The 15,479-nt window shown below is 42.4% G+C and overlaps 1 protein-coding gene across 50 annotated transcripts in view; it reads right to left on the bottom strand.

Moving 5' to 3' along the window:
* Nlrp5 (NLR family pyrin domain containing 5) overlaps nt 1-15,479 on the bottom strand; it is a 172,788-nt gene that overhangs the window by 78,734 nt on the left and 78,575 nt on the right. For 45 of the 50 annotated variants that reach the window (XM_040733959.1, XM_040733993.1, XM_040733992.1 and 42 more), the window contains 6 exons: nt 9,803-9,880; nt 8,024-8,074; nt 6,103-6,177; nt 4,496-4,546; nt 3,140-3,214; nt 1,543-1,593 (listed from right to left, as the gene is read on the bottom strand). In XM_040733959.1, the coding sequence (XP_040589893.1) occupies nt 1,543-1,593; nt 3,140-3,214; nt 4,496-4,546; nt 6,103-6,177; nt 8,024-8,074; nt 9,803-9,880 (381 nt within the window). The remainder of the gene's footprint in view (nt 1-1,542; nt 1,594-3,139; nt 3,215-4,495; nt 4,547-6,102; nt 6,178-8,023; nt 8,075-9,802; nt 9,881-15,479) is intronic. The other 5 variants (XM_040733978.1, XM_040733951.1, XM_040733969.1 and 2 more) reach the window with 5 other exon arrangements.

Raw genomic sequence — 15,479 nt, 5'->3', positions numbered from 1 at the left:
AAAGGCATCAGCCCTTCCAGGCCCCAACCTTCAGCGTCCTTCTGCTTCAGAAAGGAAGGAGACCAGCAGAGACAGCTGATTTGAACAGGGGAGAGCACTTGGACCCCAGACCGACAGCTGGGAGGCCAGCATTGGACTGATCCTGAACCCATGAATATTAGAGTCAGTGAAGAGTCCTGGGCAACCTATGGGGCCCTGGGCAGTGGATCAGTGTTTATCCCTGGCATGCAGACATAACACAAAGAGGGATGCTCTCTTAGCCTGGACTCTTAGGGGAGTGCCTGGACCCTGCCCTGAGTGAAATGATAGACTCTAGATATCCCTATGTGGAATGAAGTTGGGATAAGGAGGGAGGCTGGGGGGAATGGCGGGGGTGCGGGAGGTAGTGAGGGAGAGGGAACTGGGTTTTACATGTGAAACAAGATATTTAAAATTAAAATAATAAAAAAGTGCACGAAAATACCCAATCATTAGTATCTGAAATGCATGACACAGGAGTTTTAAGATCAACACAGTGCCTTTTCTTTTGGGTTTTCGAGGTAGGGTTTCTCTGTGTCTTTGAAGGCTTTCCTCCTGGAACATGCTCTGGAGACCAGGCTGGCTTTGAACTCAGAGAGAAAAGCATGTCTGTGTCCTGACTGCTGGTATTAATGGTGTGCACTACCAACACCCAGCAGAGTGCCTTTTAAAATAGGACTATGACATCATAATAAAGATCAAGAATCATTTGTTAAATACTAGACTTGATTGCAGCCAGAGCCTCATGAACTCGGTATCATTAGAGACTGAGCCAGAGCCTCATGCATACCAAACACACACAACCACTAGGGATTGAAGCCAAGTGTCAGGTGTGCTGTGCACATAGAATCACTAGGTATTGAAGACAGGACCTCATGACTTTACACACACTCCCACCGGAATCCAAGGCATTATGCCCGCCATTCACAGATTAGCAGAGTCTGAAGCCAGGAGGTCTCATACATGCTAGGACACAGAAATACAAGAGCCTGAATTGGAGCCTCGGGCATGTTTTGTATACACAACCAATAGGGATCATCAATGTCTAGGAAATACAGGCAGCAGAAAGAACATGGAAAACATGAGGAAATTTTCAGGCAAAGAGCATCTGTCAGTTTTTTGAGTAGGTGTAGTCAACGTGAGAGTCTTTATAGGTGACCTGGAACTCACAGAGATTACCCTTCCTCTGTTTCACTAGTGCAGGGGTTAAAGGTGTGAACCACCACCTCTTGGCCTCTTTTAAAAAGATAATTCTTTATAACTTCTGTTCTGCATATGTGTATATCTCCATGCCAGGAGAGGGCACCAGATCTCATTCATAGATGGTTTGTAAACCACCATGTGGTTGCTGGGAAATGAAATCATGACCCCTCTGAGAGCAATCAATGCTCTTAACCTCTGAGCCATCTTTCCAGCCTTCCCCCAAGCTCTTGTAAACAACTCTGATGAAACCTCATGTTTGAATGTTTATGATGTTCTCACTCAGCCTGCTTATGGGCTTGCGCAAATAAATATTTTCTTCACCTTTTTCACATGTCTCTGCTGCTTCCTCCTGTTCCTCAGCTTGCATGGCTTCTGCAAAAAGAGCAAAACCATGATGCATGATTATGTTTGTTGTTCAAAATTGATCCCATCTGTGTCAGCTCCCGCCACCCACCACTCCATCCTCCTAACTGTCTGTCAGCATACCTGTCTACCTATGCATCTATCCATCTTTGAATCTACTTAATGTATGTAATTTATTTGCTGTTTTTTCAGACAAGGTTTCTATGTGTAGCCATGGCTTTCCTGGAACTCTTCTCTGTAGACCAGACAGGCCTCAAACTGACAAAGATCTGACTAGGCCTGCCTCTGTGTGCTGGGATTAAAGGTGTGCACCAACACAAGCTGGTGAAATTGTAGTTATTTATATCTAATGACTATTTTGCATGTATGCTTTATGTCTGTGTACTTTGTGCATGCTTTGCCTGTTTCTGCCACATGAGAGCAGATCATTTGGAACTGGATTTACAGATGGTTGTGAGCTGACATAGGGGTGCTGAAAACTGCATTTGGTTCTTCTGGAAGTGTGCCTAGTGCTCTGAAATACTGAACCCTCTTTCTGGCACCTAATCCTATTTTTTAGAGTCTCTCACTAAATCTGAACCTCAGCAACATGGCTAGACTCTCAGACCAGTAAGCACCATGGACCCTCCTGAGTCTGCCTTTTCAGCACTGGGTTGATAGGCACATTCCCCTTTTCTTGGCCTTTTAATATGAGTTCTGGGTACTGGAGCAGCTAACATAGTAATGACTGAGCAATTTACCCTCAACTCAAATTCATTAATACAGCTACCTGTATATCCAAACACAGATCCATGCAACTAAATGCAGTTCATAGAGAACAGCTGACATCACAGAAATTGTCAATATGACTCTAAAGCTCATGATAGAATCATTGGGACCACGAAAGTTCCAAGTATTGCAGATTAATGTTGAACGTCATCTACCCTGTAAAATAATGGATGTCTGTGGACATAGCGACATAAGAACAGGCCCAGAGGATAGTTAAGTAGAATCGAGCAACCCCAAATTACCCTCCCACACCTCTATCTAGACAATTCAGCAGAACTGGGTGTGCTCATGTGTGTGGTATGTGGTTAAGTGCAGGTTATATGTGTGCTTGCCTGTGCGGAAGAAAGAGGTCAACCTTAGCTTTGTTTCCCCCAGAAAGTCTACCCTTTTACAAAGGGCTTTTTAATTGCTAATTAATTTCCTGCATGGGGGCCTGTGAGTACAGTAAATAGAGGTGTTGGATTTCCTGCAGCTGGAGTTCCCAGTGTTTACCTGTCATCTGAAGTGGTGAAATTCGACATGCACACACACATGAATTCAGAGGGCCACCTAGGATGTGGTAGCACACACCTATTATGCCAGTACTCAAGAGGCAGATGGATCTCTGTGAGTTCAATGTTAGCCTGGTCTACAGCAATATTTGTAGGACAGCCAGGACTACACAGAGAAAACTTGTGCTGAAAATCAGAAAGAACACAAAGAGCTCAGGGGTCTAATTCTTTAGGTAACACTATAAACCATGTGGCTTTAAGTGTATCCATGTTTACACCCCACCCTGCATGCAAACCTGGAGCTTGTCCCTCCTCTGGCCCTTGGTCACTCTGGATTGTTCCTCTGTCTTCTTCTGTTTTACTCATTGAGTCTTTTGCAACAGAGAGGAAGAGAGAGCGCTGTTAACAAGTCACAGTCTAAAAATCTCCACCTAGGGATGAGAACTCTCCATGTCCAAACTATCAAAGGGAATTAGAGCAAGTCTTGACTCAGTTTATGCCCAGAAGAGTCAGCTAGGCATTCAGGAGCACCAATTGAATTCATTCAAGTGGACAACAGGAGCATTGCTGGGAGGCATCACAGACTCTTTTGAGAACATGGTCTTAAACTATATAATTGAAGCTTGCCTAGATCTTGCTATGTAGACCAAGATGGCCTAGAACTCAGACTTGCTGGTCTGCGCTTCACAATTCAAGCATCAGGGTTCAAGTTGTACACTACCATGACTGCTCATCAGTAGACTCTTGAATGATTCTTCCTACTCAATGATGTCTCCTGCTACTTGCCTCAAAAACAATAAAAAATGGATTAATTATCTAGTTAAGCTTGAAGGTAGGAAGGTGAGTTTGGGTAGCATTAAAACAACTACTCATGTGACCTGGAAAAAATATAGGTGCTCCTCTACTGAAGTATGGAGAAAGAAAATGTGCTACATTCATACAATGGAGTAGTACTCAGTGATAAAATCCAGTACGTGGGGCTGTAGAGATGGATCATAGGTTAAGAGCGCTGACTGCTCTTCCGAGGACACAGGTTCAATTGCCAGTATCCATATAGCTGCAAACAACTGTCTGTATCTCCAAGATCTGACACCCTCACACAGACATACGTGTAAGGAAAACACCAATGCACATAAAATAAAAACAATTTATTTACATAAGCAACTACTTATCATCTGAAATGCATGACACACGAGTTTTAAGATCAACAGAGCGCCTTTTCTTTTGGGTTTTTGAGACAGGGTTTTCTCTGTGGCTTTGGACGCTGTCCTCCTGGCACACACTCTGGAGACCAAGCTGGCCTTGAACTCACAGAGAACAGCCTGCCTCTGCCTCCTGACTGCTGGGATTAAAGGTTTGCACCGCCAACACACAGCAGAGTGCCTTTTAAAATAGGATTATGAAGTCATAAAAAAATCAAGAATCATTTGTTAAGTACTAGACTTGACTGCAGCCAGAGACTCATTAACACGGTGTCATTAGGGATTCAGCCAGAGCCTCATGCATACCAAGCACATACAACCACTAGGGATTGAAGCCAAGTCTCATGTGTGCTGTGTACATACAATCACTAGATATTGAAGACAGGACCTCATGACTTTACACATGACTCAGCCTGGTTATAGGTTGGCGCAAATCAATATTATCTTCACCTCTTTCACATGTCTCTGTTGCTACCTCTTGTTCCTCAGCTTGCAAGGCTCCTGCAAAAGGAAGAGCAAAGCCATCCCCCATGATTATGTTTGTTGTTCAAAAGAGATACCATCTGTGTCAGCGCCTGTCACCCAATCTGTCCTCCTAAGTGTTTGTCAGCATACCTGTCAGTTTTTCCATCTATCCATCTTTCCATCTACCTAATGTATGTCATCTATTTGCTGGTTTTTCAAGACAAGGTATCTCTGTGTAACCATGGCTGTGCTGGAACTCTGCTCTGTAGACCAGACTGGCCTCACACTCACAAAGATCTGACTGTGTCTGCCTCTGTGAGCTGGGATTAACGGAGTGCACCACGACCATATGGTTAAGTTGTAGTTATTTATATCTGACTACTATTTTGTCTGTATGATATATGTCTGTGTATTTTGTGCATGCTATGGTTGCTGAGGCCACATGAAAGCAGATCGTTTGGAACTGGAGTTACAGATGGTTTTGAGCTGTCATGGGGCTGCTGAAAAATGAATCTTGCTCCTCTGGATGTGTGCCTAGTGCTATGAAATACTGAACCCGCTTTCTGGTCCCTAATCGTATTTTGAGAGTCTCTCACAAAATCTGAATCTTATCAACATGGCTAGACTGGCTGACCACCAAGTACCATGAACCCTTGTGCTTCTGCATTTTCAATGCTGAGATTACAGAAACATTCCCCTTTAATTGTCCTTTTAATACGAGTTCTGGGAACTGGGCAGCTAACATAGTACAGACTGAACAATTAACTTCAAACTCAAATTCATTAATACAGCTATCTCTATATATATCCAAACACAGATCCAAGCAACTAAATGCAGTCCATATCAAGAGAAGAGCTGGCTTCCCAGAAATTGTCAAAATGACTGTAAAGTTCAAAATTAAATGTCCCCACATTTTGCAGATTAATGTTGAATGTCATCTACCCTCTAAAATAATGGAATTCTTTGGACATAGCGGCATATGAACAGGCACATTGGATAGTTAAGTAGATCGAGTAACCCCAAATGACCCTCCTACATGTCTTTCTATACAATTCAGTAGAATTGCCTGTTAACATGTGTGCGGTACTTGGTTAAGCCAAGGTTATATGTGTGGTAACCTGTGGGGTGAAAGAGGTCAAGCTTAACCTTCTTTCCCCCTGAAAGTCTACCCTTTTACAAAGGGCTTTTTAATTGCTAATTACACTCCTGCATGGGTGCCTGTGAACATTTGTAAATGCAGAGAATAGAGGTGTTGATTTCCTGTAGCTGGAGTTCCCAGTGGTTACATGTCATCTGAAGTGGTGCTAAGAACCACACTCCAATCCCACATGCACACACATAGGAATTCAGAGGTCCAGCTGTGATGCGGTAGTACACACCTATTATGCCAGTAACCAAGAGGCATAAGCAGTTGAGTTCAATGTTAGCCTGGTCTACTGCGATAGTTGTAGGACAGCCATGACTACACAGAGGAAATTGGTGTTAAATATCAGAAAGAACACAAAGAGCCCAGGGGTCTAATTCTTTAGGCAACACTATAAACCATGTGGCTTTAAGTGTATCCATGTTTACACCCCACTCTGCATGCCAACCTGGGGCGTGTCCCTCATCTGGCCCTTGGTCACTCTGGATTGGTTCTCTGTCTTCTGTTTTCTTCATTGAGCCATCTGCAACAGAGAGGAAGAGAGAGTGCTGTTAACAAGTCTCAGTCTAAAAGCTATGCTGTGGATGTGAACTCTCCATGTCCAAACTACCAAGGGGAATTAGAGCAAGTCAGTTTATTCCCAGAAGACTCCTCTGGGCCATCAGGAGCACCAAGTGAATTCATTCAAAAGGACAACAGGAGGGTTTCTGGGAGGCATCAGAGACTCTTTTGTGAACAGGGTCTTACTATATAAGTCAAGCTGGCCTATATCTTGCTATGTAGACCCAGGTGGCCTTGACTCAGACTTGCTGGTATGTGCTTCCCAATACAAGCATTGGTGTTCAAGTTCTACACTATCATGACTGGCTCATCAGGAGTCTCTTGAATGATTCTTGCTACTCAAAGATGACTCCTGCTACTTGCCTCAAAAACAATAAAAATGGGTTAATGATCTACTTAAGCTTGTAGGTAGGAAGGGTGAGGTTTGGGTAGCCTGAAAACAACTACTCATGTGACTTGGAATAAAATCTAGATGCCCCTTAACTGAAGTATGAAGAAAGAAAATGTGGTACAATGACACAATGGAGTAGTACTCAGTGGTAAAATCCGCTATTGTGGGGATACAGAGATGAATCAGAGGTTATGAGCACTGACTGCTCTTCCAGAGGACATGGGTTCAATTCCCAGTATCCATATAGTGGCAAACAACAGTATGTAGCTCCAAGATCTGATACACTCACACAGACATACGTGTGGGCAAAACACCCATGCACAAAATAAAAAACATGTAAATTATTTAAAAAAAGAAAATACTTTTCATCTGAACTGCATGACATAGGAGTTTTAAGATCAACAGAGTGCCTTCTCTTTTGGGTTTGTGAGACAGGTTTTCTCTGTGCCTTTGGAGGCTGTCCTCCTAGCACTCGCTCTGGAGAGCAGGCTGACCTTGAACCCACAGAGAACAACCTGCCTCTGCCTCCTGACTCCTGGGATTAAATGTGTGCAGCACCAACAAACTGCAGATTGCCTTTTAAAATAGGATTATGACATCATTAATAATATCAAGACTCAGTTGTTAAGTACTAGACTTGATTGCAGCCAGAGCCTCATGAACTTGGTATCATTAGAGATTGAGCCAGAGCCTCATGCATACCAAACACATACAACCACTAGGGATTGAAGCCAAGTCTCATGTGTGCTGTGCACATACAATCACTAGATATTGAAGCCAGGAACTCATGACTTTACACACACTACCACTGGAAGCCATGATATCATGCACACCATGCACAGACTAGCAGAGACTGAAGCCAGGAGGTCTAATACATGCTAGAACACAGTAATACTAGAGACTGAATTAGACCGAGCCTCAGGCATGTTTTGTATACAGAACCAATAGGGATCATTAATGTCCAGGAAATTCAGGGAGCATAAAGAACATGGAAAACTTGAGGAAATTTTTAGGCAAAAGCAGCTGTCAGTTTTGAGTAGGTGTAGTCAATGTGGGAGTCTTTATTGGTAACCTGGAACTCACAGAGAGTGCAGGGATTACAGGTGTGCACCAGCACCTATTGGCGTTTTTAAAAAAGATAATTATTTATATAAACACGGATCTCCATACTTGTATATCTCCATGCCAGAAGAGGGCACCAGTTCTCATTCATAGATGGTTTGTAAGCCACCATGTGGTTGCTGCGAATTGAACTCAGGACCCTGTGAGAGCAATCAATGTTCTTAACCTCTGAGCCATCTTTCCAGCCTTCACCCAAGTTTTTGTAAGCAACTCTGATGAAACCTCTTGTTTGAATATCATATGATGCTCACATTCAGCCTGCATATAGGTTGGCGCAAATAAATATTTTCTTCACCTTTTTCACATGTCTCTGCTGCTGCCTCTTGTTCCTCAGCTTGCAAGGCTTCTGTAAAAGTAAGAGAAAGTCCATCCTACATGAGTATGTTTGTTGTTCAAAACAGATACCATCTGTGTCCGGTCTTAGGACATGGAGGAAGAGGAGCAGAAAGAGCTGGAGGATGTGGAGCGGAGCCTAGAAATGTTGTGCTCTACACATGTGTGAAACTGCTGTTGCACACATGAAGTCAGGCATCTCTGGTCATCTGTGCAAGGCAGAGACAGTATAAATCCCTTCATATATTGGCTATGGGCTCTCTGTGTTTTGCCGTAGCTGAGGGAGTGTCAGCATTTGGAATCCCTTTTATTTGGGGTGTGACAAATGGTTGCTTGTCCATGATGCACGAATGTGTACCTGTGTGTACAGGTCCATGTACACATTCAAGTCCATGCAGGAGGTTCTAATGTTGACTTTTGGTGTCTTTCTAAATCATTATCATCTTCATTTTTAAAGATGTATCATCTGTCTCCCTGTCTGTCTGTGTGCCCACAGGTCAGACTGGCCTCTGACTCACTAAGATCTGACTGTGCCTGCCTCTATGTGCCGGGATTTAAGGTGTGCACTGCCACCAGCTGATCAAGTTGTAGTGATTTATATCTGATGACTATTTCGCCTGTATGCTATATGTCTGTGTACTTTGTGCATGCTATGCCTGCTGAGGCCTCATGAGAGCAGATCACTTGGAACAAGAATTACAGATGGATTTGTCCCGACATGGGGGTGCGGAAAACTGAATCTGGCTCCTCTGGAAGTGTTCCTAGTGCTCTGAAATACTGAACCCTCTTTCTGGTACTTAATCATATTTTTGAGAGTCTCTCACAAAATCTCAATTTCGGCAACATGGACAGACTGGCTGACTAGTAAGCACGATGGATCCTCTTGTGTCCTCCTTATCAGTGCTGGGATGACAAGCACATTCCCCTTTACTTGACCTTTTAATACCAATTCTGGGAACTGGAGCAGCTAACATAGTACTGACTGAGCAATTTACCTTAAACTCAAATCCATTAATACAGCTACCTATATATGCAAACACAGATCCCTGCAACTAAATGCAGTTTAATGTTGAATGTCATCTACCCTCTAAAATAATAGAAGTCTGTGGACATAGCGGCATAAGGACAGGAAGATAGGATAGTTAAGTAAAATCCAGCAACCCCAAATTATCCTCCCACACCTCTATCGAGACAACTCAGTAGAACTGCCTGTTAACATGGGTGTGGTACATGGTTAAGTGCAGGTAATATATGTGCAAGCCTGTGGGGGTGAAAGGTCAACCTTAGCTTTCTTTCCCCTGAAAGACTACTCTTTTAAAAAGGGCTTTCTAATTTTAATTACACTCCTGCATGGGTGCCTGTGAGCACTTGTAACTGCAGAGAATAGAGGAGTTAGAATTCCTGCAGCTGGAGTTCCCAGTGGTTACGTGTTATCTGAAGTGGTGCTGAGAACCAAACTCCAATCCCACATGCACACACATAGGAATTCAGAGGTGCATCTAGGATGTGATAGCACAAACCTATTATGCTAGTACTCAAGAGGCATAGGCAGGTGGATCTCTGTGAATTCGATGTTAGCCTGGTAGACAGCGATAGTTGTAGGACAGCCAGGACTACACAGAGAAAACTTGTGTTGAAAATCAGAGAACACAAAGAGCTCAGGAGACTAATTCTTTAAGTGACACTATAAGCCATATGGTTTTAAGTGTATCCCTGTTTACACACCACTCTGCATCCCTACCTGGGGCCTGTCCCTCATGTGGCCCTTGGTCACTCTGGATTGGTTCTCTGTCTTCTTCTGTTTTACTCAATGATTCATCTGCAACAGAGAGTAAGAGAGAGCGCTGTTAACAAGTCAAAGTGTAAAATCTCCAGTTGACAAAGCCAGACTTAAAACAATACGTATCCATGAATCCAGCTCTACAGAAAATGCTAGAAGGAAAACCTAGAGCCAAGGAAGATAACTACATTCACAAAGACACTAGCAATATATAATCACACTTTACAAAACACCAAAAGAAAAAGGGAGGAGAAACTACACAAGATAACTTCACTAACAATAAATCAAGCACAAACAAGGATCACCAATCAGTGGTCATTAATATCCCTCAATGTTAATGGCCTCAACTTGCCTATAAAAAGACACAGACTAGCAGAATGGATACGAAGACAGAACCCTTCCTTCTGCTTCATACAAGAAACACATCTCAACATCAAAGACAGACGTTATCTCAGAGTAAAGGGTTGGGAAAAGATCTTCCAATCAAACGGTCCCAAGAAACAAGTGGGTGTAGCAATCCTAATATCTAACAAATTAGACTTCAAATTAAAATCAATCAAAAGAGATGAAGAAGGACACTTCATATTCAAAGGAAAAATACATCAAGACGAAGTCTCAATTTTAAACATCTATGCCTCAAATACAAAGGCACCTACATTCGTGAAAGAAACATTACTAAAGCTCAAAATGCACATAAAATCTCACACACTAATAGTAGGAGACTTCAACACTCCGCTCTCACCGCTAGACAGGACCTCCAGACAGAAACTTAAGAAACAAAAGAACTAACAGAAGTTATGACCCAACTGGGTTTAACAGACATCTATAGAACATTCCACCCAAATACAAAGGGATATACCTTCTTCTCGGCACCACATGGAACCCTCTCTAAAATTGACCACATAATAGGAAACATAGCAAATCTCCACAGATACAAAAAAAATTGGAATAACCCCCTGCATCTTATCAGACCACCATGCATTAACATTAGAATTCAACAATAACACAAATCGCAGAAACCCTACAAAGTCATGGAGATTGAACAATGCACAATTGCACCATCCCTGGGTAAAGGAACAAATAAAGAAATTAAAGACTTCCTCGATTTCAATGAGAATGAAGACACAACATACACAAACTTATGGGACACTTTGAAAGCAGTGCTGAGAGGAAAGTTTATAGCACTAAGTGCCCTCATGAAAAAACTGGAGAACAGTCATACTAGAGAATTAATAGCACAGCTGAATGCTCTAGAACAAAAAGAAGCAAACTCCCCCAGGAGAAGCAGACGCCAGGAAATAATCAAATTGAGGGCTGAAATCAATCAAGTAGAAACCAGAAAAACACTGAGAAGTATCAACGAAACAAAGAGTTGGTTCTTTGAGAAAATCAACAACATAGATAAACCTCTGTCCAAACTAACCAAAAAACAGAGGGAGAGCATGCTAATTAACAAAATCAGGGATGAAAAAGGGGACATAACAACGGACTTTGAGGAAATCCAGAGAATCATCAGGGCATACTTTGAAAATCTGTACTCCACAAAATTTGAAAATTTAAAGCAAATGGACAATTTCCTGGATAGATATCACTTGCCAAAACTAAATCAAGAACAGATAAACAATCTAAACAGACCTATAACCCCTAATGAAATAGAAGCAGTCATCAAAAGTCTCCCAAACAAAAAAAGCCCAGGCCCAGATGGCTTTAGTGCAGAATTCTACCAGAAATTCAAAGAAGAGCTAATTCCAATACTCCTCAAAGTATTCCACACAATATGAGCAGGAGGCTCACTGCCAAACTCTTTCTACGAGGCTACAATTACCTTGATACCCAAGCCACACAAAGACACAACTAAGAAAGAGAACTATAGACCAATTTCCCTCATGAACATCGATGCAAAAATACTCAAAATACTCGCAAACCGGATTCAAGAACACATCAGAGAAATCATCCACCATGATCAAGTAGGCTTCATCCCAGGAATGCAGGGATGGTTCAACATTAGAAAATCTATCAATGTAATCCACCATATTAACAATCTGCGAAAGAAAAACCACATGATCATCTCACTAGATGCTGAAAAAGCCTTTGACAAAATCCAGCACCCCTTCATGATAAAGGTCCTAGGGAGATCAGGGATAACAGGAACGTACCTGAATATAATAAAAGCAATATACAGTAAACCAACAGCTAACATCAAACTAAATGGAGAGAATCTCAAAGCAATTCCTCTAAAATCAGGAACAAGACAAGGCTGTCCACTCTCTCCATATCTCTTCAATATTGTACTTGAAGTTCTAGCTTCAGCAATAAGACAACAAAAGAAGATAAAGGGGATACAAATAGGAAAAGAAGAAGTCAAACTTTCACTATTTGCAGATGATATGATAGTTTATACGTGACTCAAAAAACTCCGCAAGGTTACTCCTAGAGCTGATAAACACCTTCAGCAATGTGGCAGGACAGAAGGTTAATTCAAAAAAATCAGTGGCCCTATTATATACAGATGATGAAGTGACTGAGAAAGAATTCAGAGAAACATCACCCTCTACAATAGCCAAAAACAGCATCAAATATCTGGGGATAATGTTAACCAAGGAAATTAAAGACCTGTATATCAAGAACTTTGTGTCTTTAAAGAAAGAAATCAAAGAAGATACCAGAAAATGGAAAGATCTCCCATGCTCTTGGATTGGTAGGATCAACATAATAAAAATGGCAATCTTGCCAAAAGCAGTCTACAGATTCAATGCAATCCCTATCAAAATTCCATCACAATTCTTCAAGGACCTGGAAAGAACATTAATCAACTTTATATGGAAAAACAAAAGGCCCAGGATAGCTAAAACATCCCTATACAATAAAGGAACTTCAGGAGGCTACACCATACCTGACTTCAAGCTCTATTATAGAGCTACAGTCCTGAAAACAGCTTGGTATTGGCACAAAAATAGGCAGGTAGACCAATGGAACCGAATGGAAAGCTCTAATTTTAACCCACACACCTTTGAACACTTGATTTTTGACAAAGAAGCTAAAACTGTACAATGGAAAAAAGAAAGCATCTTCAACAAATGGTGCTGGCATAACTGGGTACTGGTATGCAGAAGACTGCAGATAGATCCATGTTTATCGCCTTGTACAAAACTTAAGTCCAAATGGATCAAAGATCTCAACATACATCCAGCCACACTGAAACTTTTAGAAGAGAAAGTGGGAGATACTCTTCAACGAGTTGGTACAGGAGACCACTTCCTAAACATAACACCAGTGGCACAGGCACTGAGATCGACAATTAACAAATGGGACCTTCTGAAACTAAAAAGCTTCTGTAAGGCAAAGGACACAGTCAAAAAGACAAAAAGGCAGGCCACAGAATGGGAAAAGATATTCACTAACCCTACATCTGACAGAGGGCTAATCTCCAAAATTTACAAAGAACTCAAGAAACAAGTCTCCAAAACACCAAAGGATCCAATTAAAAGGTGGGGTACAGAGCTAAATAGAGAATTCTCAGTAGAGGAGGCTAAAATGGCCAAGAGACACTTAAGAAAGAGCTCAACATCCTTAGCCATCAGGGAAATGCAAATCAAAACAACTCTGAGATACCATCTTACTCCTGTCAGAATGGCTAAAATCAAAAACACCAAAGACAATTTATGCTGGAGAGGATGTGGAGAGAGAGGAACACTCCTCCACTGCTGGTGGGAGTGCCGACTCATACAGCCTCTTTGGAAATCAGTATGGAGATTCCTCAGGAAAATGGGAATTAATCTACCACTAGACCCAGCAATTCCACTCTTAGGCATATATCCAAATGAGGCAAGTTCATACAACAAGGGCATCTGCTCCACTCTGTTTATAGCAGCATTATTTGTAATAGCCAGAACCTGGAAGCAACCTAGATGCCCCTCAACTGAAGAGTGGATAGAGAAAATGTGGTACATTTACACAATGGAGTATTACTCAGCAGAAAAAAACAATGGAATCTTGAAATTTGTAGGTAAATGGATAGACCTGGAAGAAACCATCCTGAGTGAGGTAACCCAGTCGCAAAAAGACAAACATGGTATGTACTCACTAATATATGGATTTTAGACATAGATCAGGATAGTGCCAGTCCACACTTCCACTGATAGAGAGTCTGGGAAACAGGAAAGAACCTAAAAGATATGCATATATGCATAGTACCCAAGAGAAGAGGATTGAGACAAGATCCTCTGAATGGATGGGGAGCATGGCGAGGGGTGGGGGGGAGCGGGACCTGGGAAGAAGAGAGGGGGTGAAGAGGAAGAGAGTGGGTCATGGGGGAACAGGAAGTTGAGGGGGTGGGGGTAGAATAGGGGGAAGAGGGAATCATAGGATAGAATACAGATCAGGCACCAGAGCGACCTCGAGTGATCTAAAGGGATAACACCAATAGGCAAGCTAAGCAATAGTGGAGAGAGACCACCTCGAATGCCCATTCCTGATAATGAACTTGATGTCTAAAACCATCATGGAGACTTCATCCTGTGACTGATGGAAGCCAAGGCAAACACACAATCACTGAACTGAACCCAAGGAACCCAGTGACAGAGAGAGAGGAGTGATGAGCAAATTGGCAAAGAATGGGCTGGCAAAACCAGCAGAGACAGCTGATCTGAACAGGGGAGAGCTCTTGGACCCCAGACCGACAGTGGGGAGGCCAGCATGTGACTGATCAGGATCCCCCCAAATGTGAGTGTCAGCGAGAAGGCCTGGTCAACCTATGGGGCCCTGAGCAGTGGATCAGTGTCTATCCCTGGTATACAAACAGTCTTTGTGTGCCTATAGCACAAAGAGGGATGCTCTTTCAGCCTGGACTCTTAGGGGAGTGCCTGGACCCTACCCAGAGTAAAATGACAGACTCTAGATCTCCCCTATGTGGAAGGATTTGGCAATAGTGTGGGAGGGTGGGGGGGAAAGGGAGTGCGGGAGGAGGGGAGGGAGAGGGAACTGGGATTGACATGTAAAACAAGCTATTTAAAATTAAAATAAAAAATGATTAAACAAACAAGCAAACAAACAAAAACAAAACAAAAAAAGCTTGCAGGTAGGAAGTGTGAGTTTTGGGTAGCCTGAAGACAACTACTCATGTGACCTGGAAAAAAATCTAGATGCCCCTCAACCGAGGTATGGAGAAAGAAAATGTGCTACATTTACACAATGGAGTAGTACTCAGTTGTAAAATGTACTATGTGTGGCTGTAGAGATGGATCAGAGGTTAATCTCACTGAATGTTCTTCCAGAGGACTTGGTTTCAATCCCCAGTATCCATATAGCCACAAACAGCTGTCTGTAGCTCCAAGATCTGACACCCTCACAGAGACATACATGTAGGCAAAACACCAATGCACATAAAAGAAAATCAAGTAAATTGTTTAAATAAGCAACCATTTAGCATCTGCAATGCTTGACACAGGAGTTTTAAGATCAAAAGTGTGCCTTTTCCTTTGGTTTTTTGAGACAGGGTTTCCTGTGTCATTGGAGGCTGTCCTCCCTGCTCATGCTCTGGAGACCAGAGTTGCCTTGAACTCACAGAGAACAGCCTGCCTCTGCCTCCTGACTGCTGGGATAAAATGTGTGCACCACCAACACCCAGCAGAGTGTCTTT

Source organism: Mesocricetus auratus, unplaced genomic scaffold (assembly GCF_017639785.1).
Source record: "Mesocricetus auratus isolate SY011 unplaced genomic scaffold, BCM_Maur_2.0 Super-Scaffold_100037, whole genome shotgun sequence".
Classification (NCBI taxonomy): Eukaryota; Metazoa; Chordata; class Mammalia; order Rodentia; family Cricetidae; genus Mesocricetus; species Mesocricetus auratus.
The sequence above is the reverse complement of the archived record's forward strand: the minus strand, read 5'-3'. Positions and strand labels throughout refer to the sequence as shown.